Source organism: Oreochromis aureus, linkage group 20 (genome assembly GCF_013358895.1).
Source record: "Oreochromis aureus strain Israel breed Guangdong linkage group 20, ZZ_aureus, whole genome shotgun sequence".
NCBI lineage: Eukaryota > Metazoa > Chordata > Actinopteri > Cichliformes > Cichlidae > Oreochromis > Oreochromis aureus.
In genome coordinates this window covers 2,630,445-2,658,322 of record NC_052961.1, presented here as the reverse complement: position 1 = coordinate 2,658,322, position 27,878 = coordinate 2,630,445, and the positions used below count along the sequence as shown (strand labels likewise).

The 27,878-nt window shown below is 42.6% G+C and overlaps 1 protein-coding gene across 2 annotated transcripts; it reads left to right on the top strand.

Annotated features, from left to right (window-relative positions):
• Nucleotides 1–31: 31 nt before the first annotated feature.
• Nucleotides 32–27,714, top strand: LOC116328404 (protein NDRG3-like). Of its 2 annotated transcripts, XM_039604480.1 has the most exons (17): nucleotides 43–179; nucleotides 4,677–4,899; nucleotides 11,026–11,097; nucleotides 11,323–11,355; nucleotides 14,940–15,045; nucleotides 15,188–15,308; nucleotides 16,892–16,954; nucleotides 17,047–17,107; nucleotides 17,201–17,287; nucleotides 18,412–18,468; nucleotides 18,606–18,709; nucleotides 19,774–19,839; nucleotides 19,924–19,975; nucleotides 20,060–20,107; nucleotides 20,601–20,636; nucleotides 20,833–20,884; nucleotides 25,434–27,714. In XM_039604480.1, the coding sequence occupies exons 3-17, from the start codon at nucleotides 11,038–11,040 to the stop codon at nucleotides 25,592–25,594; spliced, it is 1,107 nt and encodes a 368-aa protein (XP_039460414.1). In that variant the 5' UTR covers nucleotides 43–179; nucleotides 4,677–4,899; nucleotides 11,026–11,037; the 3' UTR covers nucleotides 25,595–27,714. The 2 variants fall into 2 exon arrangements, with proteins under 2 accessions (XP_031606044.1, XP_039460414.1); XM_031750184.2 differs by lacking the exon at nucleotides 4,677–4,899 and having other exon boundaries at nucleotides 32–179.
• The last annotated feature ends 164 nt before the right edge of the window (nucleotides 27,715–27,878 follow it).

Here is a 27,878-nt window from a genome sequence, read left to right as displayed (position 1 = left end):
TGTTTACGCTGACGTAGCTCCGCCCCGGACTGTCCGCGTGCTGCTGGCTGCGAGCTCAGTCAGTGAGAGAGGATCCTCGCGACCACATCGATCTTAACGGCTGTCTTTGACGTTGAAACGGTCACAGGCGGCTGGATTAACCCGGTAACCTGAGCAGATTCCGGAGCTAACAAAACACGGTGAGTAGCGTCTGGTCCGACTCGGCTCGGCACGAACTAATGACTGCTCTTCAGGATAATTAACCAGTTAACGGGTAAATGAGCGGGCTAGTTTCAGTGTTAACTGTTACTAGTTAGTGGTGGAGGTTATTAGCTCGCAGAACTAGCTTACATGGCGGCGGTGTGTTTGGTAACAGGTGTGTGTCGGTAACGTAGCAACGGTCGGTCTGTGGCTTAGCATCCGCGCTCATTAACGTTAAACGTTAAAGATCCTCTACAGTATAACTCCTGCCACTGTGTGTGTGTGTGCGTGTGCGTGCGTGTGTGTGTGGGGGCGGACAGCCTCGGTACATCCCGTTCAGCCCAGCCTCGCATCTATTGTTGTTACAGCCCGTTAATTAGTCGGATGGATGTCGGCAGGTGCGTAGCTGTTTGAGGCGTTTACGAGAACGTCGTGATGAGGCTTGTTTATAGAGCTGGGCTTAAATAAATCCGCTCATGATGTCAGCCTCCTCACTTTTACTAGTGCAGCACGTCCTGATCATTTACCTTTGATTTTATCAGCTCGTTTTCAGCCCCTTCTGATATAAAGCTGCAGTTCAGTCCATTTGTTTATAGTCTGGACATAATCAATCAATTTTATTGATTTCTTTATTGAGGTTCCTGGCTTAAAATGGGACTGTTCCATATACAGTTAAGGCAGAGGGTCTGTGTTATCTGCAGTGTTGGGTAAGTTACTTTAAATTAGTAACTTAGTTACATTACTAGTTACTTCTCTAAAAAAGTAACTCAGTTACTTCAAGTTACTCGTTACTTTCAAAGTAACTAGTTACTAGGGAAAGTAACTTTGGTTTTACTCAGAATTCTCTTGTTAATGTGTTGCTTCTGTAACTGGATACCCAGCCAGACTGCCAGTCTTCTAGCTTGCTTACTTGCCACAAGTGCACTGTGCCACCTACCAATAGAAAGGAAAAATAATGTGCACATTTCCACTAGAGAAATCCCACGCCTGGACCGTCGTTGACCGCCGCCATGATTCTAGCCTGCTTTTACATCCAACACAAAAACTGCAGTCGTGGTGCTTTTGATTGTACTCAGAACATGGAAATTCTGCCTTCTGAATAGGAAGATGTAGGTAACACCAGACTGCAGATGAGCTGCATACAGAGCTGGACTGGGACAAAAAAAATAGTCCCGGGCATTTTGACTAGAGACCGCCCACCATTATAGGAAAAATCATAAAGCCTTTTAAAATGAAAATAAACACTGTTGTGACAGTGATGTACACTGTTCTGATGGTATATATGTATCAATCTATCAATTGTTTGTTGTAAGACTCAGATAATTATTTTTTTAAAGCGAGACATTTTAAATGAGAATAATAAAGAAAAGTATTTCCTTGTGCCCCCTTTCCCTGTTAATGCCCTACCTGGCCCCTGGCAACACTTTGCTAGACCCGCCCCTGCACAGTTACCAGCTGTCAGCTACTTAGAAAAGGATCCTGGTGTTATTTGTCTCTCAGAAACAGTTCATAACTTCCTTCAACTCATTCATGTCACCTAAAAGGTAAACCTGTTTCTCCATCACCTGTTCAGCTCTGATGATTCAGTAAGGACATCTCCTGGTTTCATCTGCATGTTTCCTCTCACCAGATAACCAAACCGATATCATGACCAGCAGCTTTACAGCTGTGGCTCCAGCAAACATCAGCTGATACTAGAAATTAATATTAAATAAATTCTAACAACAGCTGATCAAGCTTAAACGTGCTGCTGTTGTTTAACGCGACATCCACTGGTTTCCTCTTTCTGGCGCAAAAGGGCGATAAACAAACGACAGAGAAAAGCCGATCAGCTGATCATTGATCAGTTTCGTGATTGAAGTAGAAACAGAGAGGAGATGAATGAGAGAAGAAGAGGCAGCTGTGCAGCTTCAGCTTTGTGTCTTTTCATTGTAGCTGAAGTCCGGGACAAACTGTGTTCCTTTTCACCTCAGTACGAAACGCGTAATATTTTCTCTGAATACCAGACGATTCTGTTTTTTACTGGACGGTTGGCAACTGTAATAATTAACCGTATGAACAAAATAAAGTTCAACATCAGTAACATAGCACCCACCCAGCTGTATAGAAACTCCGTCATGCTAGCTAGCTAGCACGCAGTACGAAAATGTCAGCATACCGAAAATAAACTCCACCTAAACTTGGTTTATATCTGACCCAGATAGACTGCAGGTCATAACTTCTTACCTGAAGTTCAGTTCACCTGACACGCGGACCGGCGGCCGCTTCGGGTCTCTCCTCTTGCCTCCCTTTTCCTTCATCCACCTGCTGGCCTCCACCACTTGCTAATGTTATTGAATCTGTGGAAGCTCCGCGATATCCACCACACGAAGTAACGAGTAACGAGCCTATCTAAATCCCAGTAACGAGTAACACGTTCCTGGTTTTGGCATAATAACTAGTTACCGTGCTCGTTACCACAATAATAACGTAGTTACTGTAACGCGTTACTTAATAAAGCGTTAGTCCCAACACTGGTTATCTGACATAACAAATGTCTGTGCGGATTCCTGAGATTTTTGGCTATTAAAAATGTGTTTCAACAGCATTTTCATAAACCCTACAAGAATCACCGATATTAATGTGTAGAATGAGACCATGTAGAAATCTGTAGATGAAGAGCTACAGAAACGCACTAAAAGAGCGAATATACAATGACTTTAAGGACAACTGTGTTAGTCTCACAGCTTTCTTATCAGTTTCGCAGTCTAATAATAGTAATAATATAATAATAAAATCACCATATATCTCCTGGGTCATTGGGAATTGGAATTGGTCTTTTAGAACGTATTTAGTTGGTCAATCCTTAAAAAGCATGTGGACAAGCAGAAGCCCACAGACTGGGAGGCAGGGATGGATCTCCAGAAGCTGATATAAGCATCTACAGTCATTATATCACAGAAACATGTAAAAAATAATAATGAGAGATAGTGCTGGGCGATATGACGATATATATCGTGTGGACGATAGAAAAGTTTCTATCGTGCCATTTGTCTTCTATCGTTTCTAACCCGAATTTTACAAATTATTACATAAAATATATCATTAACCCTTTAAAACCGGTCGGAGCAGGCAAACTCCGTTTTCCCTAACTATTTTTAAATCCCTGTAGAACTGTAACCATGTAAGGTAGCGCAATAATGTTTTTTTTGCATATGAAACCGGAGGAGTTGTACTTACATCTTATTCCATTAGCTTGCCCAAGGTCACGGTTTCCTTCCACATATAGCTTTGCAAAAATTGCATAAAAGCACTTCCAGCAACAAAACATAATATTCCAGACTTGCAAACAGGCTTTGCCGATCCGACCATCTGTTCATAACACTTCCTACGTTGGAATATAAGTCAGCGCGAACTATCGCATGTCCGCCATTACATGTCCGAAACCGGAAGTGACGTCATTTTCGCGGAAAATGTAGTTTTTTAAGCTTCAAAGCCTATGTTGGTGTTTTTAAAAGTCATGTTTGACTTTATGTTCTTCTGTATCGTTTCTGGGATGCTTAGAAGTCAAATTACACTGTTGTAAATCGTTTATTTTGATGCACATGCTGTGTTTTTGCAAATTTGCATTTATTTATTTTCATTTTTCCTGTAGTATATAAAAATTTGTGTATCTCAAAAATAAAACTATGAAGACACTCAAAATAAATAAATTTTAAGATAAGCTCTGGTGGACTTGGTTCTATGGTCTTAAAGGGTTAAATAGCCTGTGCAAATATATTAGTGTTGTCTTCTCACTTTACATACTCTTAACTTTATGCAAGAGAAAATAAAGTATAAAAAAAATGACATTTTTCACAAAGAAATTCTGTCTTGTTGTTTTGCAACATGGTGCTGCTTTACGTGCACCCGGATTTGCGACATGCTTTACAGTAACTCAAAACAAAGACTGCACCCTCACCCTCGCTGTTTAAAGACTGCATACTTTCCAGATGACCACAGGTCAGGTGGTATATCGTGATATATATCGTTATCGTGATATAAAATAATTCATATCGTGATAAATATTTTTTCCATATCGCCCAGCACTAATGAGAGAAATAAAAACTGAAGCTGCGAATAAATGAAACACAAAATTTGTGCCCCTGTGCCACAAAACTTTTGGCCATTGCTGTTCATTCGTTCCACCTGGAAGGATTATAAAAACAAAAATGTGGATCTTCTTTATTTATGGAGCATTTTTTTCAGGGATTGGAGGAGCTTCACAGGAACCAAAAAGAAACAGATGAAGTCGAGAAACTGCAGTGTACAGTCTATGTTAAAGAAATAACAGTTTATATATCATAATTATATATAATTATAAATGTTTATCATTATTATTATTATCATTACATATTTATAATAGTAACTTGTTGAATGATGGGAATTATGACCTTGTGACTAATCAGCAGTCCTGAATAACAGCAAGGAGGAAGAGAGGAGGTAAACTGAGCTTTTTGATGTGTGGTGCGAACCAGGAAGAACCAGCGGTGCAAACACTACATGAGGAAGAGGAGGGACGTTAGCGGGCCTCAGCAGGAGAGCTGGATCAGGACCAGAGGCACCAGGACCGCTCAGACTCTGTGAGATTACAAGCAAAAGAACAAGGAGAAGGGCCAACTGATCATTTTGGTCCTTAAAATCTTCCCTTTGGTCGGCCTGTCATCTGTACGTGACGACCTTCTGCAGGTGTTCCTGCAGGTGTGTTTGTATGTGTGCTCTTCTGTCAGTGAGATCGGGTTTGTGGAGTATCCCACTTGTATGTTTACACATGTAGTCACTATATCTCTGTTTTATAAACAGAGCAGCCCTCGTTGCTGCCTGGACCACACGTAAACATGGACATGGTGTCATGTAAACAGTCGTTCTGTTGGCAGACGTGTCCTCAGGCTGAGTGATCCACTCATGAATCGACCAAACAGAAATCCACTCACAAACAATACCTGCCTGGTTTGTTTGGGCCTTAGGAGCCTTTAATGAAAAAAGACACATGAGCAAAGAGTGGAGTGACTAAGGCGACGTTCACACTGCATGCAAAAGCGAATCAAATCTGACTTTTTTGACCCTATGCGACCCATATCCAATCATGGTATGACAGTGTGAACAGCACAAATCCGATCTGGGTCACTTTCGTATGTGGTACTGAATCCGATACATAGCCGATGTTTTAGAAAGCGACTGCTGTCTGAACGGTCATGTCGCATTAAATCCGTCTTTTACGTCATTGACACAAGACAGACGCCAATTATCAGCGCCGGAGAAGACATCGCGAAAGCTTCCTGGCCATCCAGTGAAACTGTTGGGAAGACAACGTGAACATTTTATTTGTACTGTATAATCTGCAGATTCTGACAGAAATCTGCAACTATCCTTTGAAGCACCGCTCCTCTAAAACAGCAATAAGGATCATTATTTAAATATTTAAATAACAAAATAACTTTATAACTTAAAGCAAAATTGGGGAACGTAAAGTCCGAAACAAGTCTTTATATTAAGGGCCATCAATCTGGGAGGCTTGAAAAGCTCATTTCTATTACAGGATGTACTGCTGGTACCTTGAGCTTTAATGTAGGAGTGGCAGTGCTCAGCTGCAGGCATCGCTGCTAGAAACTGAGAGGAGAGCAAAATTTAGCGTAAACTTATTTAACCTGTTCTTTGTTGCTGTGTTAAACAAACCTGTGGTAGACAGGAGCAGCTCGAAAAGTCACTTCTTCATATTTGAGTTGATCACATGGTTTATTAAAGGACTCTTAATTAGGGCTGCTCGATTATGGCAAAAATGATAATCACGATTATTTTCACTGAAATTGAGATCTCGATTATTTGACGATATTTATTTAACAATAACAATGTATTGAATAATGGCTTTAAAGATTGTCAAAAAATAATATAAAATAGTGTGCAAATACTGATAACAGTGCAAATGTTTGCAATATAAAAAAATAAATGAAAAATGTAAACATCTATGTTTAGTGAACTTCAAAATACTGCACAATATTTATGCATACAAATAACCAAACATCAAGGCAAGCTGTGTAGCCACACAATGCACAATTGCATCAAACTGACATTGAGGTATGTCGACTAAAGTTGCTGCTCCTTCATTGTTTGATCGTGTGTCACTTTGTGAGCGGTCTTCAAATGTTTGAATAAATTTGTAGTGTTGCTCTGTGGTGCAGCTACGACACTGTAGCAAAGTTTACACACTATGTCTACTTGATAATGTTTCCACACCACTGAAGTCGTTTGACCTCTTTTCAACCAACAGCATTCTCTCTTCAGCAGCCATTATCCTCTCCTCTCCAAATAACTTCTGCTTAGCTTTCCGAGCTTCCCTCGGTCCTCTTAATTGTTGTGATGCGTGTTCGAATCGCAGAGAGGTGCGCTCGATTTACCACACGGAGCAGCGCGAGAGTAAAGCACGAGGGAGGTGCTAATAATCGACTCAGTCGTTTTTAATGATCGTTGACAGCCCAGATCATAATTTAGATTAAAATTCAATTAATTGAGCAGCCCTACTCTTAATAAGGTTTTAATCACAGTGACGAGTGGTGCTGCTGTCGCTTTGAGTCCTTTTCTTTCACCCCACCTGGGCTCGCTGTCTCGGTCGTGGCTCCGCCTCATTGCTACTTGCTGTGAGAGAAGAGGCATCAGCTCCACCATAAACTACCACAGCACCATCTGTGCTGCTGTTTTAGTCACAGGTGTGCTGCGAAACACATTTTACAGTCTGCACTCCATTTTTAGACACACGTGAATGAAACTGTCGCCACAGACACCTTCATTTGTGTTTCACACACCACTAATAACAGCCTCTGTGTTTCAGTCACCTCACGCTGCCTTTAATACGACACTGAGATACCATCAGGAAAGAAAAACTGTTGGTTAGTCAGGGTTGTTACAGTCTGTTTGATGATTGGAAACAGCATCAATGGCAGGAACAGACCAATGGCTGGCCAGTCAGCTTTATTGGGCCTGGACCATCAGGTCATCGGTTTTGTTGCAGACTGTGGATGCAGCAAAGAGCCTGGGGTGGACACAAACCCAGATTCTGACTCCCAGCTCATCACATACTGGCTTTTATATGCGAGGCCCATCATTCTCAGCCAAATGAACTCCAGGAGTGTGCTGTGATGACCCACATTTGAAATAAATCATGTTGAAATCAGATGGATTTTTACACTAATTTTGAATTTTAAGTTTGCACTGAATTCAAGCTCTTGTTGGACTTTGATATAACTTCGATATAATAGGTAATGTCTTTGTTTTTCCCCAGAATGGTAGTTAAAATAAAAACTGCAGCCTGTCTGCTGTGAGGTGTAGTTTTTGGATTCGCCCCGTTTCTCACATCAGGTTGCTGCAAATGTTCAAAGGGAGCTTCAACCACTGCATAGAAACAGTTGTCGTCCCTGGTCTCTGATCCCCGGTCCTGAGAAGACATTTTCTTTTAGAAGATGCATAAATCTGTTTCCAATTTCACCTCAGGGCCGCATAATAAGAGTAAAATTTAGTTGTAAAAAAGATCAGTTTAATTTCTGTACCGTTCATGTTTGGATTTGGGATTGATCTCGTTTTGTTTTCAGTTTGAGCTCCATCTGACTCGCACGCGGATTGTGTGTCTGGGTCGGAGCCAAAGTGCCCACAAGGAAGCTCAACATCCATCCAAACCACTCTGCTGAAACACTGTTACCCAAGCTGTCTGCCCACACACACACACACACACACACACACACACACACACACACACACACACACACACACACACACACACACACACACACACACACAAACAGGAGGATGGCTTACTTCCAGCCAGAGATCACTGTTTCCATTAGATTCACACAGTTGGATTACACAGGTGGAAATGCCCCACAGGTAGACTGTGAGAGAGACGCACAGACTGGGTTACATTGAAATTAACATTATTAATATCAGCAGAACTGGTCCGAACAACCTCTTCAAAACAACCGTCTGTACTTAAAATGTATAATTACACACTTCTTATCTGACTCTGTCTTTTTCATGTCACAGTCAGACTGCAGAGTGAGTATTTATAATAAATGTGTTTATAACTCACCCATCATTCAGCTGATGTGCCTAACAGGCTCATAGAGGAAATATTTGAACAGATGCAAATGGTGGCATGCAGCAATGCAGGGTGTAACAGCCTGACCTTTACATGAAGATCCAGTCACAGCATTTGCATGTCGGAGTGTTTCTTGTGCAGACTGTCAACTGCAAACATGTTGAATCATGTGTTAAAGTTTTGGACACTAAGACTAAAGTTTAAATGTAAAAGACAGAGGTGGGGTTTATTGTTCCTCTAAAGTAAGTTACTCGAAATAGTCTCACAACACACACACGCACACACACACAAAAGACCCCATGTTTCTTAGATTTCAGTACAACAACCTCAGCTTTGTCTGAATTTATAAGAAAAAAATGACAAGACATCATCCCTAAAGTAGCCTATAGTTTAACTCATTTGGGATATCAGGCTTCATAAATATAATTTGGTGTCATCTGGACAGCAATGAAAATGTAAACGGTGTTTTATAAATTACATAAAGGGGACATGTATAACATAAAAAGTATCGGTCCTAGCACACAACCCTGTGGAACTCCATGACCAAGACTTCTGATTTTTTTTTATGCGTAAATTGGAGTGTATAAGATAGATATAATTTCAACCAGCACAGTGCATTTCCTTTAATATCAAGTATTAAATATAAGTGTCCCAGTCTCTGTAATAAAATGTTATGATCAGTAGTATTGAATGCTGCACTGAGATCTAGCAGAACAAACACGACATGTCCACCGTCAGAGGCCATGTGAAGATCATCCATTGCCTTCAATAATGCTGTTTTTGTGCTATGATCATGTTTAGTGTGTAACTCTTAATATACACTGTTACTTAAATAATGGAATGTTGGTCCAATGGAAATCAAATTAATTCCCACCATGACATTTTCTGGTATTAGTGAAAGTTGATTCCATTCATCTGGATGTGTGATTTTGCGTGGGAGGGGTGTTTCGTCGCTTGTCCGGGTGACCTCTGCACTCTGAGCCGACTGCAGGTTTCCCCAACAAACAGTGCAGAACTAGCATTATTTACTAGCAATGTAGGATTGCATATTAACAATCCTACATTGCTAAGATGGTGAAAGATGTACTCTAAGGCCTCCTCCTCATTTCAGAGATGTTTTTTTTCCTTTTCACGTAAGCGTCATCCTTGACTCCCTGTTTAAACCAGCGTTCCTCTGTGTCAAGGATGTGCACATCCTCATCACTGAAAGAGTGCTCACTGGCTTGCAGGTGTAAATTGACTGGCGAGTCCCAGCCTGATGATTTCTGTGTTCTGCTGTTCTCTAATTTGGTTGTTTGGTTTACCCAATATATGATTTGCGGTGTTGATTTTGGCACATAACCATGTATGCTATATTACTTTGTATGAGCTCACGGCCCATTGTTGGTCAGTGGACAACTGTACTGCTGTTGGCTGGGACTGAGGAGCTCACTTAGATGGGTGAGGAAGTGCTTCTTCCACTGATACTAGGTATATACTTCCACTGGTATTAGGTATTTCATTTAAAATATTGTTTTTAAAATAGTCATGAAAACTTTATTTTTAATTCCATTAAAATGAACCAAGTTAATTTGAAAATAAATGAGATAATTGTGTCATAAATAAGACCTAAAAAAAAGAAGAAAACAATATTCTTACAACTGTTTTATTACATGATGAAACATATCTGTTCCACACGTCATGGAAACACATTCACAAAAATGAAATTGTCTGTATTAAAGCAAGTTGTCATCGTTGTCATCGTTAAATATTTGTGACAGTCACACCTGTGAGATCTTCACAGCTGCTGGATGATAAACTTTAATGCCAGCACTCATTTATAAAATCCACTGAATTAAAACTTTGAAATTCTTTAAATGTTTTGTACTTTTGTGAGTCTGTTCTAACATGTTGTGTGCTCATTTAGCTCAGATGTACCAACTGAAACAAAATTCAGCTCTTAGTAAATCTTTATCTTAAAAACATGCATGTCCGAAGTTTCTTATTGGAGTTGTAGCTGTAGTCCTGCAGTCCACGCGGGGCAAACTAAAGAGACGGGCACAGCCAACAGAAAGTGCAGCAAAAATGAAAGTTGATGCTGAAGAGAATTCCCAAGCTAGTTGAGAAACTGGGCACTTCTCCAGTGAGAGAAGCTGCCAACAAAGATATGCAGTCGCAGACGGGGAACAAAGGGGTCAAAGCTTTGGCACAGCGGGCTGTTTCTTTGAGTCTAGTTTCAAAGCTGGATATGAAAGTTTCATCTTTTTGTGCAGCTAAAGTTGGCCCGAAGGGTTACAGGTAAACTACAGAGCTGCCACGTTCAGGCCTGAGGAGCTTTAAGACAGATGCATGGATAAAATTGGATTAAACATTAGCATCTTGATGTGCCACGTACGCCCAGCAGCTTCAGTTCTGAGGCTGTGTGGTTTCCTTCCTGCAGCACAGGAATCAGAATGCTTAGCTGTAGTGAACGCTGTGTTTTTAAAGGCTAATAAACTAGTAACATGAGTCAAGTTTTACTTCCTACACAGTTCTTCTTATTTGTTTGTTTCAAAGTTAAATTGTTGTGGATGTGAAACAGTGTCAGCTGTTTTTTATTTACTTACTTTTGCTTCCTCTTATGCTTCTGACCACCCCCCAAAAAGCAAACAGGAACGTTGTTTTTATTTATATATGTATTTATTTGTTAATGTATTTATTAGAAGTCTCGACAACTTCCAGTAAAACAAACTGTTCCTCTTCCTGTTTGTGTGCTTTATCAGGTGGATTGTCCTATGATGGAGGAGCTTCATGATGTCCAGCTCACTGAGATCAAACCACTGCTGACAGGACAGGTGAGGGGGCGGGGCTTACAGGGTGCCCTCAGACCTGGATTCCAGGACTTGGACGTAAACTGTGAACTTTTGTTGAGCTGCTTCTGAGGAAAATGATTTTCTGTTCCTGCTTTTCAACTAATTTCCGCATGAATTATAAAATACAGAGGTACAGTCGTCTTTGTGTTCAGTTCCTGGAAACTGCGATTGACATAAAAAGTGAAGATTTTGTCTCTGTCTCTTCAGAATGGGAGGAATCTCCAGGATTTTGATTGTCAGGTGAGTGACTGACACTTCATCAGCAGATATTCTGTTCATATTGTATTCATGGACAACATTTAACTGTTTCTGAGATGTAACGTAGCCACCATCCATGAGATTTTGTAGTAATGACCCCAGCAGGGTGTTCTTTTTCATTCTTAGAGTGAACAGTACAAGTTTATTTGATAACCTGTAGCTGAGAATGAAAGTGACTCGGTGTGAGAGAAGTGGATAAAACCTCAGAGATACTTCATCATTGTGTAATTACAGGCCCATCAAACAGTGTTTGCTATTTGCAGGCTGCTGTGTGTTGTTGAGCAGAATCGATTTAGGAGGAAACAAGTCCACATTGATCAGTCACGTTCAATATCAGCTATTATTAGAAGCGGCGCTGATGAAGGCACATGTTTTATTGACCTTTTGTTCACCTTTACATGCGTGGAAGCAGAGGGGGTGGAAGCTTTTACAGAGCAGCCTGTTTTTGTGTCATCACCCAGCTGTGGTATGTGTTTGGGCTGCTTCGGCACACTTTTCCCATAGAAACTGTGAAACTGTTTGGCACTCTAACTGTCCAGAACTGGAGGTTTTCTTCTTTTTGGAGTGTTTATTTCACCCTCACTCTGATCTAGTTCTTGTGTTTTAATCTGAAGGTTTGACTGTGAAGGGGGCTGTTCAGCTTTTGGACTTTCTCAGCTGATTTAGCTGTGGCCCTCTGGTCCAACCTCAGTGTGAGTTTAGGGTCTTCTAAACCTGCTTGGATCGATCCTGAGATGACATGCATGATGTCAGCTGATGTGATAATGCACTATGCATTCTTCCTGCCTTGTAATAAAAACAAAGGCTGGGCCAAAAAAACGACAAACAAGCAGAGTTTAACTGTATGGATGGAAAGTTTCCCAGTCAGTCATATTTGAGGAGAACTGTGCAGAGACATGAGGCTGAAGTCAGCGGGCCTGCACATGGATCGATCCTCTGCACCCGTCATATTAACATCACAGCAGGTCAGTCTGCATCAGTGACTCTGATCACAGCGATGGGGTAAATGTAGAGCAATGAGCTGCTGCTCGGACTGTTTGTTCCCCAGCTGTGGTCGTGTCAGGGAAATCCACATTTTCCTCACAATTTTATTTAAAAATAAAATCGCCAATAATACAGTAGATGACATTCAGTGTATTTCATATCACCCACTGGTTACAGACTGGGTATTTTTGCTGTAGATCAGAATTAGTCAAGTGGGCACAGTGCTAAGTTATTAGCTAATTCTAGCTAGCTAAGTTATCAGCCTGCACCCATAAACTGTACAGGTGCGTCACACAGACACAGATACCTGCTAGATAGTGCTCCACAACATCTGGAGAAAAAAATCCTAGAATTTCCCAAATCAGCACAACAGCACGGTCCACAGGTCCAGACTCAGGTGTCTGTTTGTTCTATTAGAGGACTGAAGATTAATCAGGACAGTAAATTCTCAGCAGACTTTTAAATTAGTCAGTTTCAAGAGCAGGAGATGAAGTTTAATTAAAAAGTTCCACAAAGGTCTCAGGTGGTTCACTCAGAGTGAGCAGCTCTGAGTCTGCTTCCTTTCTGGTGATACAGACTTAAAATCTGAGCTTTTCTTAAAAACACAGCCGGGTGGATAAATCCACTGATTTCTGGGTAATGGTGTTAAATCCACCTGTTGAGCTGACAGCTGCACCTGGAGTACGTCTGTGTCGTCTGTGTGAGTGGAGGGAGCTCTCGTCAAACCTCCTGCAGGTAGAAATAAAGTACCTGAAGCTGAAGGAGGCTGCAGATAGAGAGAAGGCAGGTTCGACTATTTAGACTTTAAGACCTTCCACTTCTCAGCCAATGACCACATGGATTATGTCTCTTGATCCAATCATACCACCCCCGCTTCCCGTCTCTGTGTTCACTCAGCAGAAGGCCGAAGGACGTCAGCACGGCTGACCTCCATCTTTCTGAAACCTTTTCTCTTCCTCCTGTCCTCTGTCAGGATGTCTGACTCTCTGGATCTGCACCAGATCTTCTGTTCTTTAGAAGTTGGGGTGGTGAGTTAGCCGGTCAGCTGCTCATTAGCTCCTCTGGAGTCACGCTTCACCAGCTGATACCTTACAGCTGCTGAGCCAGTTTGCTTCGTAGCCTGCTCTCTGCTTTTAGCTGCCTCAAGTTAGCTGGAGGGGAGTCGGCTGCCTTTACATGCTGTGATATTAATCCGTTAAAATGTTACTTACAACACGTCCGTGTATGTGCAGCGCTGTGTTTCTGCCAGTTCAGACGTGCTTATTGTGTCTGAGGACTGTTCTTCATGACTGTGGATGCGTGTTTGGGCTCACTGTCACTGCCCTGATGGTACTGCATGAGTAACAGCATTGAGACCACTAATTCTGATCCTGCCTCACACGGTCCTGAGGTCGCCGAAGTGGACCTCAGGACCGTGTGAGGTCCACTTGAGTAAAAGCGTGCTGAGCGGGTGCTTTTATTGTCAAAACAGAGACTCAACCGTTGCATTGGAAAACTTTGAAAACTAATTTTTGAGTTCAGTTCAGTATACAGACTTCATAATATGTTTTAATATTGTGTTATCTTATTCTTTTAAGATGTACTGTTTCCCCAGAGTCAGGAACAGCTGTAACAGAACACTTTAGCTAAAGCACTTTGGTGTAAATCGCCTGTTTTAAAACAAGCTTGGAGCTTCCCTCCACTTGTTTTCCACATCAGAGGACCCGAGCCCGTCTGACCGCACGCCTGAATAAAGGTCTGCACGAAGCCAGTCCTCTGATTCACATCATCACCCTAATTTATTTCCAGTCCTCACGTTGAAGCACGTGTCTTGTTGCTGTGCTCACTTGCAGAAATGAGACTCATCAAAGAAACTGTGACTTTTCAAGCATCCTCGTGTTTACGTGCGCTGAACCTCACACAGGCTTATTTTACTCGGCCTGGTTTCACACAGGAAGTTTCAGAAGAGTCGGCCTGGGATCTTTTCCACAGTTTTCCTCTCACATGAAGCACGCAGCAGAAACGACCTGCTTCAGACACGATACTGAATTGACTCTGTGCTTTGTGTAAAGCATACAAATGCTCTCAATGCGCCGCAGATCCAAACATGTAAAACTGTGCGTGCCGTGTGTGCACGTGAGTAAGTATGAGCTTCAGATCCATTAATGGGATCTGTCAGGTGTTTCCATGAGTCAGTAATGAGATTACAGCACCCATGAATCCATTCACGGGTCTGCGCGCCTGTCTGTGTTTCCATCTGTTACCAGATGAATATGGATGATTTCCTACACAGCCTGTGACAGGCTGAGAGTCGCCGCGCTGCAGCTTCGCACGGCGTCGTTCGGCTTTTTAAACAAAACTACGACGCGTTCATGTGGCCTGATTTCTGATCACATAAACATGAATGACCTGTTCAGAGCTGTTGACACTTGGTTACTGTTTTAAAATGACTCCAGAGATTAGACACCCCCCCCCTCCAGTGTTATTTACATTACAGCATGAACACAGCTTAATGAGCCGGCCCTCAGGGCTCGTGCTGCAGTGCATGTTTGTTGTCGGTGCTGACAGGGCGGGGTTTGTGTGTTGTTCGCGATGCTACTCAGGAGCACGATGTGGAGACGGCCCACGGCGTGCTGCACGTCACCATGAGGGGGGCCGCTAAGGGCAACCGGCCCACGATCCTCACCTACCACGACATCGGACTCAACCGTGAGTAAAACATGGACACGGTTAATGAAGCGACGAATTATGTGACAACAAAAACACAACACATTGTTTTCTTTGTGTGTGTGTGTGTGTGTGTGTGTGTGTGTGTGTGTGTGTGTGTGTGTGTGTCTTTGTGTGTGTGTAGATAAGTCATGTTTCAACAGTCTCTTTAACTATGAAGACATGCAGGAAGTGACGCAGCACTTCTCAGTTTTGCATGTTGATGCTCCGGGACAGCAGGAGAACGCTCCCATATTCCCTACAGGGTAAAAACACACACACACACACACACACACACACACACACACACACACACACACACACACCTTTTCCATGGTGTAACACTAACCAGTGTTTTCTTGTGGCTGATCTGTTGTTAACACAAAACTGTCCCCATTAAACAGCTGCTGTGTTTCTGTGAGGCTGTTTTTCGGAGGATTGTGAGGACTCTGGTTATTGTCAGAGCTGATGTTAGTCATTGACTTGATTTTTATTTTGAAATGAGAAAATGCATCAGATTTGTTTGAATCCAGAATATCAGAGCTACTTTCCTTAAGTTGGTTTTATGTCGTTACTGTGCAATAAAACTTTCTGGAGTTCAAATCTTAGTCTAAACCTCAAAGACTTTAAGTTTATCCAAAAACAGATTCTGCAAACTCAGAAGAAAATGACTATATTTAATAAAAACAGTTATAATGTTGCTACAACATACTTCAGGAATGCTTGCTGCTTTCTTTAAAAACCCTTATTTAACCTGAAGTGTCCTGGATATTTGCAGCATTTTGACTTGTTAACAGAAACAGGAGCTCTCAGAGAAACCTGCACCAGCTTAGGAAGAACACTCTTTCTTTACACACAGTCACAGTTACAGTGATCGGTTAGATTAGTAAGTGTCACATTAACACTGGATCCTAAATCTATGCAGAGCTATTGTGTAGAATATGCTTCTTTTCTAATTTTCCACTCAGATTTGTAAATAATAAAGCAGAGAGACAGACGGTGTCAGACAGTGATTGTTCCCACCTTCAGCTGTGGAGTAGCAGCTTCTGCTGGTGTGTGGAAACACAGCTCGGACAATCCACCCACAGCGGCTGTACACTGTGACAGCAGAAGCAGTTTGTTGTTATGAATACGATTACATCTGATAAGAATGATTTTCACAGCACTGGATATTATGATCGCTACACTGCTTTAACCATCTGCTGGTTGCAGTTAAAGCAGGTTTGGATGGGGCAGGATGCTGAGCCCCACGTTCCTGATGCATCCATCAGTGTGTGTGCATGATGGGTAGAAGCCGTAGAACAAAGTGCTGCAGGACTGACTGTGTGAAAGGGTTAATGTGGCCTGTGATAAATGCCAGTTCTTTAATTTCAGCAAGAACTTTGTTTTCTCTTGTTTTCAGGCGATTATAATGACTTTATATTATGTAGTGAGTGTACATTACACAAAGTAAATGTTGAAAATAATTTATAATAATTCATCCAAACCGATATAGTAGTAGTAACAACAAATAATGACCTACAAAGCAAACAGCAGCTGACTAAATCTAACAAAGAAACTTTGGAGATGATTTTCTAACAGCGCTTAAAATGTTGGTTTACATCTTCTGGAAGTAAAATGACACACAAACCGCCCACGCCGGTCTCTGTCTTGACAAAATAATAACCCACTCAACTATTCTCCAGGCGTCAGTTATTTATAGAAGTTAGTGGCAGTGCCGTCTTCTTTACAAGCTTCTCCCCGAGGTTCCCCGTCTCTCAAAAGTCCCGTCCTACACAAACGAAGACTTTGTTGACACACAGATGTGAGTCCCTGAGTCAGTGTGATGTGAACATGACTGTGTGTGTAGGTACCAGTATCCCACCATGGATGAGCTGGCTGAGATGCTGCCGTCTGTCATGACCCAGCTTCAGTAAGTCTGCTGTCCTCTGTTCAGTCAAGTGCATGATGGGTAATTTTCAGACAGACAGCATACCCTAATGTGTATCTGTGTGACATCATCAGCATAAAGAGCGTGATAGGTATCGGCGTTGGAGCCGGAGCATACATCCTCACCAAACTGGCAGTAAGTAGCAAACAGGACTGAGCAGGAGGGACGGCAAGGAGGATGATGATGATGATGATGATGTAACTGATGACGGTTGTTGTCGTGTTTCAGCTGAATGAGCCCAGTTTAGTGGAGGGTTTAGTTCTGATTAACGTTGACCCGTGTGCCAAGGGTTGGATCGACTGGGCTGCCTCCAAGGTAACACACACACACACACACACACACACACACACACACACACACACACACACACACACACACACACACACACAAGCCCGTTCAACTATTGTAGTGAGGACCTTCATTGACATAATGCTTTCCCTAGCCCCTAACCCTAACCATCAAAAATGAATGCCTAACCCTAACCCTGACGCTAAAACCACATTTTGAGCCTCAAAAAGGCCTTCAAACTTGTGAGGACCGGTGAGTGTGTCCTCACAAGTGACTGTTGGTTCTCACAAGTATAGTAGAATGCAGATTTCGGTCCTCACAAAGATAGCTAGACAGGAACACACACACACACACAAACTCTGGATACCGACTCCAGCTGTTCTCAAACATCTGCAGGTGGAGAAATGTGGAGTCAGGATAAGATGAATATGTAGGATTTTTTTTCAAGTTTGCATCTTTTGAAGAAGAAGAAAGTAAACAAAGAAGAAGTTTGTTAATTTTATTGAACTAAAAGTCAACTTCAGATACTTTCTTGTTGTTAATGGTTGGAAAGAAATGTTCTCACCACCACTTTTCCATGTGCATGCATGTAAAGCCAAAAGGAAGAGAGCGCAGTAGTAAGACCCACACAGAAAAAAGTGAGAGGATGCAAAGCATGAAATCGAGGAGCTGCAGTGGAAGTGGCTTGCAGAGCCAGCAGCAACTGAAAGCAGGCTTGTGCCATATAATATTTACCAACACGATGCACAGAAGGCTATCACCATCCTCAGTTTTGAGAAAATTATTATTAAGGTGGTTTTTTGCTACAAAAAGTCTGTGTGATATCTGAGCGGTAATTATTTGATGGATGCACAGTGAGAGGTTCAGCTGTGCTCAGGCAGCATCCTCGTCTAAACCGCAGAGAGCATGTCGAGTGAGTGAGAATACACGGACCAGAAAGACACAACTGCAGGCGAGCTCTGAACGAGCTCAGGTCAGTCTGCAAGCTCCAGAGTTCAACTGTCCTTACAGTTAGTAAGGATCCTGGCAGTTAGTCACTGTGTGTGAACAGAGACAGTATCTATTAAACTGTCAGCCGAACACCAAGAATCAGTTTGTCTGTTGGTCTTTAGGTTCTGAGGATCATAAGACCTTTTCTTTGTCTCCTGCAGCTGAGCGGCTGGACAAGCAACCTGGTGGACATCATCATGGGGCATCACTTCAGCACTGTGAGGACAGAAGGCACTGCAGGCTCGTTCTGTATGACTCTAAGCTGTGGTTAACCACCACTGAAACCTGTGTGTGTGTGTGTGTGTGGGTGGGTGTGTGTGTGTGTGTGTGTGTGTGTGTGTGTGTGTGTGTTTAGGACGAGTTAACAGAGAACAAGGAAATAATCCAGACGTATCGACTCCACATCTCTCAGGATATACCGCAGGACAACCTGGCCATGTTCTACAACAGCTACAGCAGGTAGGACACTGAACACTGTGGCTCTGTGGGGAAAAGGAAGTGGATGTGATGAATAAATGCAAATAGAAGTAAAAACAGAATTTATATGAATGCCACTGATATGTGTTGATGGACAGATATGAAGGAAGTGGGAGAGGAATATTTTGTCTTCCTTCACAGCTTAATACTTAAAGAGCCTAAAGAAGATCTAATACAGCACCATCAGACAACCTTCTACCTCAGCTACGTGTGTTACTTACAGCTAATGTTGGATTATCGTTTGAAACAGTAAAAAAACAGTACAAACAACCAGACTTCATTATGTAATAATATTTTACCTGTTGAGCTGATTTCCTTCCACTAATCAAGGTTAGCGCTCTCCTGCTACACACTACTTTGTCTTTATGCTGGAAGTGGGAGAAGAAATGAACTCTGTTTTATTGTCTTTACCACATTAATCCTGCCAGTTAAATCACCTCAAATCATCCTCCACAGCTGTCGGTTTATCTGGTGGAAACCTGGAAGTTTCCTGCTTCAGAGCTCGATCTGAAGCTAAAGTGATGCTTCATTTTTCAGAAGCACCCTGATCCAAACACTGATGTTGTTTGGATTAATTGCATCTTTCAGGACAACAAAGCGCTACGTAATTATCTGAGAAACAGTGTTTAACAGAGAGCAGGCTGCGGAGCGCACACTGACAGCTTTGCTTTCAAGCCCCTGTAATCATCATCAGTGACAGCTGATGGGAGCTGGAAATAAGAGCTGTGCTGATCTTTAGAAATAAGACACATGTGTTTTGACAGCTCAGGTGGCAGAACAGACATCTTCACTTCACAGGTGTGAGCAAATCATTATTCACATCAAGTTTCAGTGCAGAGTGCTAACAGGCTGAAGGACACTTCAGAAAGCTTCAGATTTTCATTGGTTTTATCTTTGCTTCCATCTGATCCGAGCTCCTTTCAAAGTGAGAAAATCCCAGACTCACTGATGCTGCCGTGTTTTACAGCAGCAGCTTAGTGTGTCCACTTCACTGCCTTACAGTGTGTGTGTGTGTGTGTGTGTGTGTGTGTGTGTGTGTGTTTTAGTCGCACCGAGCTGCAGATGGAGCGTCCTGTCTCTGGTCTGAATGAGAACACAGCCACCACCGTCAGGTATGTCTTCGTCTTCTTTCACCTCCTTTAACATGTCTGACAGTCATGTGACTCGTCCCGTTATTCGGCGTGCTCGTTTCTCAGGTGTCCCACTCTGCTGGTCGTCGGAGACTCGTCGCCTGCCGTTGATGTCGTGGTGAGTGGCTGCCCTGTTTCCATGACAACAGCCAGTAAATGATGTCACATTCTAGTGTACACTGTGTGTCTGTGTGCTCTGCAGGTGGAGTGTAACTCCAGAATGAATCCCACCAAGACCACATTGCTCAAGGTACCGTCTCTACTCATCATTTTATGTATGAAACCTGATGATGTCACCGGGGGGGGGGGGTATTACTCCCACCCTCCACAGATCTGGGTTTCATTTTTGTCCTTCAGCTGTAAAAGGCTGATGGGGTAAAGTCGTCACCCCGCTGGGCGGGCGGGCGGGCGGATGACAAGGTTTGACTTTCTGAGTTTAGAATTTAACTTTTAATTGTTTGTTTTTGTTTCTATGAAGTTATCGTAAAAGTGGGATTTTCTTGGGGGTTAATGTTTCTTCCCATCATATTCCACCACCACCACTGTTGAGTGATTATTGAAATGTGATCTGAATATCCAAAAATTAATCTGCTTAATAAATATTCTCAGACTTGCTCAGACTGTGTAAAAGAGTCTTGGTATGTATTACAAACCTAGACTTTAATGTGCTTGTTAGTTTTCGTGATCGTAGCATTTAAAGGGTCACTGTTTTACCCCATGATGTTTTTTTGTGTCTCCACTAGATGGCAGACTGTGGAGGACTTCCTCAGGTGGTTCAGGTGAGCCTCGGCAACTCCCTGCTTGTTCCTTGTCCTCCACTATGTTGTAATAATAAGGAAATAATCGCGTTGTAATAAAGATTAGGACCAGGATTTTCCTTCATATTTGAAGTTTTGAAACTTAATAAAACTTTAATGTTTGTAGTTGTTAATAATTGTGTCCAATTGAGGAAACTTATGTTTTGTTTTTCACCAGCCTGGAAAACTAGCCGAGGCCTTCAAGTACTTTGTGCAGGGGATGGGTTACAGTGAGTACCATTTAATGACTCACCTTAATTCTAAATGAAAAGTGTCTAACAGTTTGTTAATTATGATCTCAGCTTTGGTTTATGGTTCGCACATTACTCGAGAGTTATTATTCAGTGTAAAAACGTATGAATTCCACGAGCAGCTGGTCAGGGGTTCCTGCAGTTGCTGGCTGTCGCCGGGTGAAACTGGTCACAAAGACGGTGCTGTACCAAAAATCTCTTTGTGATCACTTTGGTCACATGGTCACAGTCGCCTGTAGTTTGCATGGAAGACACCGACGTGTCTTTATAGCAGTTCAGACACGCAGTTCAGGAAAAAGTGTGACATCACAGGAAATGCAGAATGCTTGCTTTCAAAGTAAAGGTACACATTGAAACATATTAGCTTTTACTTTGAAAGTGAGCCGTTTCCAGTTTGTGTTTTTCACTTTGATTACTACTTAGAGAGCAGTTAGCAAGTGTTTGCAGACAAACTACGGGCGACCTCAGCAGTCTGCTGGCAGCCGTGGCAGCACCACATTCCTCTTCAAAACCAATTTGACTGCAAAATAAAATCAGTCTTTTTCCAATGAAAGGAGTCGCCCCCTGCTGGCCATTGAAAGATTGGCTCACTTCATCAGTCCTGTACGAATGAGTTGTTAAACAGCTAGCATGTCTGATGGCAGCACGTCCACAGTGGTTGTGCCGTTACGTTTGTAGACATTTCCTCCTGCAGGACTAACGCAGTGTGTGGTGGCTTCACACTCGTGTCTTTGTCTGTTTGTCTGTCTGTAGCTCAGCTTCACTAGATTTTCTGTGTAAGTAACAGTTTGCACAGCATGGCCTGCCTTAGGATTTGTTGTAAACGCACACACCTGATACCCGTGTGTGTGTCTGTGTGTGTGATATTAAACTGCAGCATGTCGGTTTCTCACCCTATCCTCCTTCCTCTCTGTTCCCGTTACTCTCTGTTGTTCTTTTCCTCCAGTCCCTCATGTTGCTTTACACCACGTCAGCAGCCAATCAGGTATCAGGATCTGAACCTCTCTCGTCCTCTCCATCGTCTTCCCCCTCGTCTGTGTGCGTGTGTGTGTGTGTGCATGCTGTCGATCAGCTGATCACGCTGACGTTTTTCTTCCTTTGCAGTGAGTGACCAGCAGAGTGCGCTGCATGCCAGCACATCACTCTGTTCACACTGTCGGCTCTCGGGCTCGACTCTAAGCTGCTGCTCGTGTCTGAAAGACTGTGTCCCAATTAAGAGTACGCACACTACGCGTACTACGTACGCAGTGTTGGGGAGTAACGGAATACATGTACCGCCGTTACGTATTCAGAATACAAAATATGAGTAACTGTATTCCGTTACAGTTACCGTTTAAAAAGGTGGTATTCAGAATACAGTTACTTTGTTGAAATAAATGGATTACACGGCGGTACTTCCCTGTTTCATATTGTCGCGGGTCAGGACTGTTTGGGTTTGTTTGACAGCTACGTAATGTTGTACCAGGCGGCAGCGTTACGGTTGCCATGGTTACAGGGTGACGCTCTCTCCCTGCGTGTTTCCTGGGTGAGAGACCGCTTTTTTGTTGTTGTTGTTGTGCTAAGCTAAAAGGCAGAATGCTACAGGCATGGCCCTAAAGAATGTAGCATCATGGGCAGTGTAGTCCGTGCTGCAGCGAGAATGGACTGCCATACACGTTATGTGTCTGTGAGCGAGGGAGGGAGAGAAAGGAAAAGTCCGAGCTGTCACGGAGCAAAAACGGGAGCTGGAAGCATGTAAATATAATAATAACCACAGCAGCCAAGAAGAGTGCCTGACGAGCCCAGCTGTAAGTAAGCTATTAAGACTCAACTGTACACTGTGTTCGTGTTTTCCTCCGGAAAAATAAGTTCCGTTGGAGCAGCCTTTCAACGCCTCTCTGTCTCCCGCAAGCAAAGTTGACCCAGACAACAAAGTAAAGCTAGTTTTCGGCTACCAGCCCGACACGAACCCGACGTATTAGCCAGAGGTCCCTTTACTACTGTTCGAGTCATGGACCTTCAGTAACAGTAATAAATCACAGCAATAGTACATTCACGTAGTTGTAAACAGCATGATAATATATTAAGTAATCCAAAGTATTCAGAATACGTTACTCTCATTGAGTAAAGTAACGGAATACGTTACAGAATACATTTTGGGGCATGTATTCAGTATTCTGTAGTGGAATACATTTTAAAAGTAACCTTCCCAACACTGACTATAAGTACGAGAAGTGTGGAAGTGAGAGGCTTGTGAAATGGGACGGTCTGACCTTCGTCGTGCTGCTCAGGTTGCCTAGCAACCATGATACTAACCGCGAGAAACGTTTCATACAGCTTTGTGTGACAGAAATGAAGGAGAAAAAATGTTTTGTTGGTCATTCATTTTTGTCATGACATCACTTTGATTAGTTGAGTATCTGAGGCTGAGACCACAGGACTGTAAAACATGATAGTTGGGCTTCATTTCTGTACTGAACAGACATTTAAGGTTAGTTAGTAAATAACAATTAGCTAATGTTGTTCACTGTGGTAATGTAAATATAATATGGCCAATATTATATGTATTGTAAGATTATTATGATATATTTATATATTACAGGATACATTACAGCAGTGAGCTTGAACTCTGGGTCAAAGATTCAAGTTGCAGTTATTTATATTTCCTATCACCTTAAATCTTCACTCAAAGACAAGTATCTTTGACAGCGTATATACAGATGTATTATACATAAGAGACAAATATTGTCCATGTAATATGTTGGCATTACTAAATTTGGCTCAATGCTTACATATATGTGTAAAAAGAAAACGTACGAGCTGTGATAACTGTTTCTGATAGAATGAAGATCAGACTGATATATGAAATATTCCTTTATTGGGTGAGAAAATCAGACCATGTCATAACTGCTTTAAGTCATACAGAATAGATATCAGAGCCTTAAACAGGCTGACTTCTGCTAAATGGGTCAAACTGGGCAGAAAGTCTACAAACACATAACATCCTTATAGAATATGATGTAACACTATAGATCAACTTACCTCAGAATATATAAAGCATATAAACAGTTACAGCAATATGATGCAACAAACACAGCAGTGCTACTAATCCAAAATACTCAAAGCTTCATAGAACTGAAACAAACATTTATTTTTAGCTCCATTCTGCTGCTGATACATACTTTAGGTTTCTGAATATTAAACTTGTTGCTGCCTTTCATAGTGTGTAACTTGAAGGCCCTGAGTACTTTCTCCCACACTGAAAACACTGGGATGATAACATTATTTGAACATTACCTAATAAGACTGATTCAGGACAGACAATTAGTTATGTTAAACTTTCCTAGCAGTCCTTCACAAACAGGGAACAGTCTGTCTATTCTCTCCATCTGTCAGCTGCTGCTGGCTCTTCCTCCTCCTCTTCCTCACACACTGCTGAGTTTGTCCTGGTGGATCATCAGGGGTGCAAAGCCTCACAGATGATGTGCAGCAGTGGGTCCCTCAGTCTGTCCTCACTCTGGACACTTGCAGTTGTCACACATGGAAATCAAATGTGTGATAAGCTGCAGGATTCAAACACAAGTGTAACTTATAAATACATGTTCATACTTTTATTCCACAATCAGAGAGAAAGAAACAGAGAGAGAGTGCAGGACAATCATGACTCAGATGGATCTGTGTTCGCTTAAGTCAAAGTGAGTTTTCTCACATGAACGGAGGGCTGGAGAGTTGGTCAGGAAGTGTTGTAGGTGATAGTCTGCCCCTGAAACATTGGCAGGGCTTGCGTTTAGGTGAGGGAGCGTGCAGAGGCAGCCCACACACCGGACGATTAGCTGCGATATTCACGAGCACAGCTGAACATCTGAGTTTGTACTGAGGATCTGCGAGGTTAAAGATCCAAGATTTGCATTTACACAAGCACAGGGTATCGATTCTGCTCATTTCCATATCCATACTTTATTCTCGTCAAAGTAGCTTTACAAGGTTCGCAGTTCAAAAACTCCATGTTAGTTCCTCCACCTTTACTTTTCCTGTTTGAGATATTCTGGTTCATTTGAGCTAATGGTTGTTACAGGTTGTGTTTTGTGCTGAAAGGTGAGCGTTTCCCAATGTTTGGAATATTGATCTTGTATTGAAGTTAGTAATAAACATGGACCCAAACACAGGCTGGATCCACAGCAACATGCTTCTTTGATCGTCAGTGATTCGTTGCTTTTATTTTGCCAACAAAGTACCACAACCTTCGATTCGTGTCCTCCTGAAAAGTAGTCATCCATCCGGAGAATGAGAGCGGGGGATGAAAGCAGAACACGTGGACTTCCTGTTGTGCAGAAGGCCTGAATGTCACAGCGGCTTCTCTTTGTCTGTGTGTAAAGTGAGCGTCACGCATGAAAATACAAAGCTTCAGTGTGAACAGACTGTCATCAGATTTGAATCCAGCGGCTCGGTTCACCGCGGACGATTCAAATCAGCCTCTGCTCGTACGTTCGCTGGCTCCGCCCTCTGTTACTCTGTCACTAACACGTTCTCATCTCTGTCGCCCACTCAGTGCCCACGGCAGGGATGACCCGGCTGGTTCGCTCCAGGACTCACTCGGCCTCCAGCGTGGGCTCCACAGATGGCGTCCGGAGCCGCAGCACCACCAACGAGGGCGCCAACTGCGCCGAGCCTGACAACACTGCAGTACACACCATTGAAATGACTGCATAGGACTGTTCCTGTTTCCTCTGTGTACCTGCAGTTCTCTCATCCAATCAGATCCTTCCTTTCTTTTAGTTGTAAATGTTTTTCCTGAAAATAGAAAGCCCTCAAAAGCTTCACTTCCAGCCCCTGTTCTCTAAATATGTTCCCTGTGAGTTTAGGGTTTAGATTTGAATGATGTCATAAACATTTCGGTGTCAGCTGCCGCCATGTTGGCTCCTTTTCCCTGCGCTCTGTAGGCGTTACGGCACACAGGTCAGTCGGTTTGTATGTATACACAGCTGTTGTATTCCTTCACTGCTCCTTTCTCACTCCTGAGTTCTTCTTTTAGTTATTACTCTTATATAATCAATATTTTGTTTATCTTTGCTGGTGGTGTTGGTTGATATGAAGCTCGTTTCTTAAATGAACCCTTCTTTGGTGCCCATTACAAAGTGGATGTGCTTCCGACCCAGATGTATTTTTGTAATCACTTGAATCGCACTGACAGAAGATCTGCGACACGAGTTTGACCTGGTTTAACGACAGAAAATGGCATCACGAGCTGCGGTTTCCTAAATGTGCACCATGAAGCCGGGTCCTCGTACAGCTCAATCAAATTGAATAAACACATTAAAACATGAAGTCAGTGGGACTGAACTTTGAGCTGGTTTCGTCCGATGCTGTTTTGCTGATCTTTAAACGGGATTTTCTTTATTCTTTTTCTGTGGCCGTGCAATTTTTTTGCCTGAGCTTCAAGAGAAAAATCAACTTAAAGAGATTTTTTTTCCAGATAATTTAGCAAAACATCCTGAAGTCAGCCTGTTACCTCCACAGTTTCCTCTCTTTCCCGTCTCTGAAGCTCGGTTCATTCGGCCCGTCCACAGCATGCTCCTTGTAGAGTGTTGGCATGCAAACTGTGCCGTGGTGTCAGTGTAGTGAGTAATGAGATGTTGTTCAGCTGTAAACCTGCTGCTCTCCATCTGAAATGAACAAAAACTCAGAGCAGGATTCTCTGGGCTGAAGCTGGCAGCAGGGGGCGCTGCTGCGTTTACTGTAAAAGGTTCAAACTAAATGATTTGATTGGGTGAAAAACAGGAGACACCATCCTGATAAAACTACAGCCAGACAGACTACGCTATCTGAACACTTGATTTATTTTCCACCTAATCTCTCCTAGAAGAGATTAGCTGGTTGCCAAAAGGTTGCAATTTCCAAGACAGCCCGACGTGATGCGGGACAAGTTACCAGGAAATGGAGGTGGTCGTAGCTGCTGCAGAAATCTTGGAGTATTTCTGGTAATGGAGTATTTCTTGCATTCTGATTGGATTTGTAGGAATTGTTTTTTGGAAAACAATGTTAATGAAAACTTTCACCACAAGGTGGCAGTGTTTTACCAGAAAGCTGTGATGACTGTGAAAGAAACATGACTGCTGTACAGATGTTAATGCTGATTCACGGCTCCATCTAGTGGATCAAAGTGGTATTACGTGAGGGTGCAGCGCAGCCTTGTTTTAGCTTTGGCTGAGATCTCTGCAGTACGTAGATGTTGTAGACGTGAGATCAGAGCTGCTGTCAGTTTTCTCACTGCATAAAAGTGTCACACTCAGCAGGAGGTGGAAACAAACAGCTGATGTGTAAAAGAAACAAACCAGGGTTTTTTTTTTCACGCACTGAGAAGCTGCTTTTCTCCTACAGTTGACGGCAGGTTGTGTTTGGCTTTCTTGGAAATGTCCTGCAGCTTTCAGCTGATTTTAAGGAACATTTTCTTGGAACGTGATGGAAAATACCCTGGTCGTGGTTGTAGTGTGTTGCTGCCCCCTGCTGGACGATTCAGCAGGAAACGAACGCCTGTAGTTTTTCAGCAGCTTTTCATGTCGACTCTTATGAAACATTCAGGTTCGGCAGGGACAGCAGGGTCAACCCACAAACTGTTCACTTCCTTTCTTTATATTCTGACTGTGGTTCTGTCCTTGTTGTTGTTGTTGTTGTTGTTGTTTCTATTACACTTATTTGTGTATTATTACTTTGGAGATTTCTACTGAAGCTTTGGTAGCGGTTCTGTTACAGAGAAGTTTGTATTCACTGGATGTTCCACGATGTAAACACTGTTTGTAATGAAATAAAACTCGTTATCCAGAGACACGGTCGAGGCCGAGCATCTCAGCTTTTCTTTAGTGGGTAAAAATACTCACATTCAGATTCTACTTGAAATAAATCAGCTGTTCAATGGTGAAGCGTCTTTATATTGTAAGGTAGACCCTACAGCAGGGGTCCCCAACTCCAGGCCTCGAGGGCCGGTGACATGTTGAGG

Bases quoted from the DNA above. Each gene is read 5' to 3' on its own strand.
- LOC116328404 (XM_031750184.2), top strand. From the start codon at position 11,038: ATGATGGAGGAGCTTCATGATGTCCAGCTCACTGAGATCAAACCACTG. The intron at 11,098-11,322 runs GTGAGGGGGCGG...CTGTCTCTTCAG, and splicing joins AACCACTGCTGACAGGACAG to AATGGGAGGAATCTCCAGGA. The intron at 18,469-18,605 runs GTGAGGACAGAA...GTGTGTGTTTAG, and splicing joins TGGGGCATCACTTCAGCACT to GACGAGTTAACAGAGAACAA.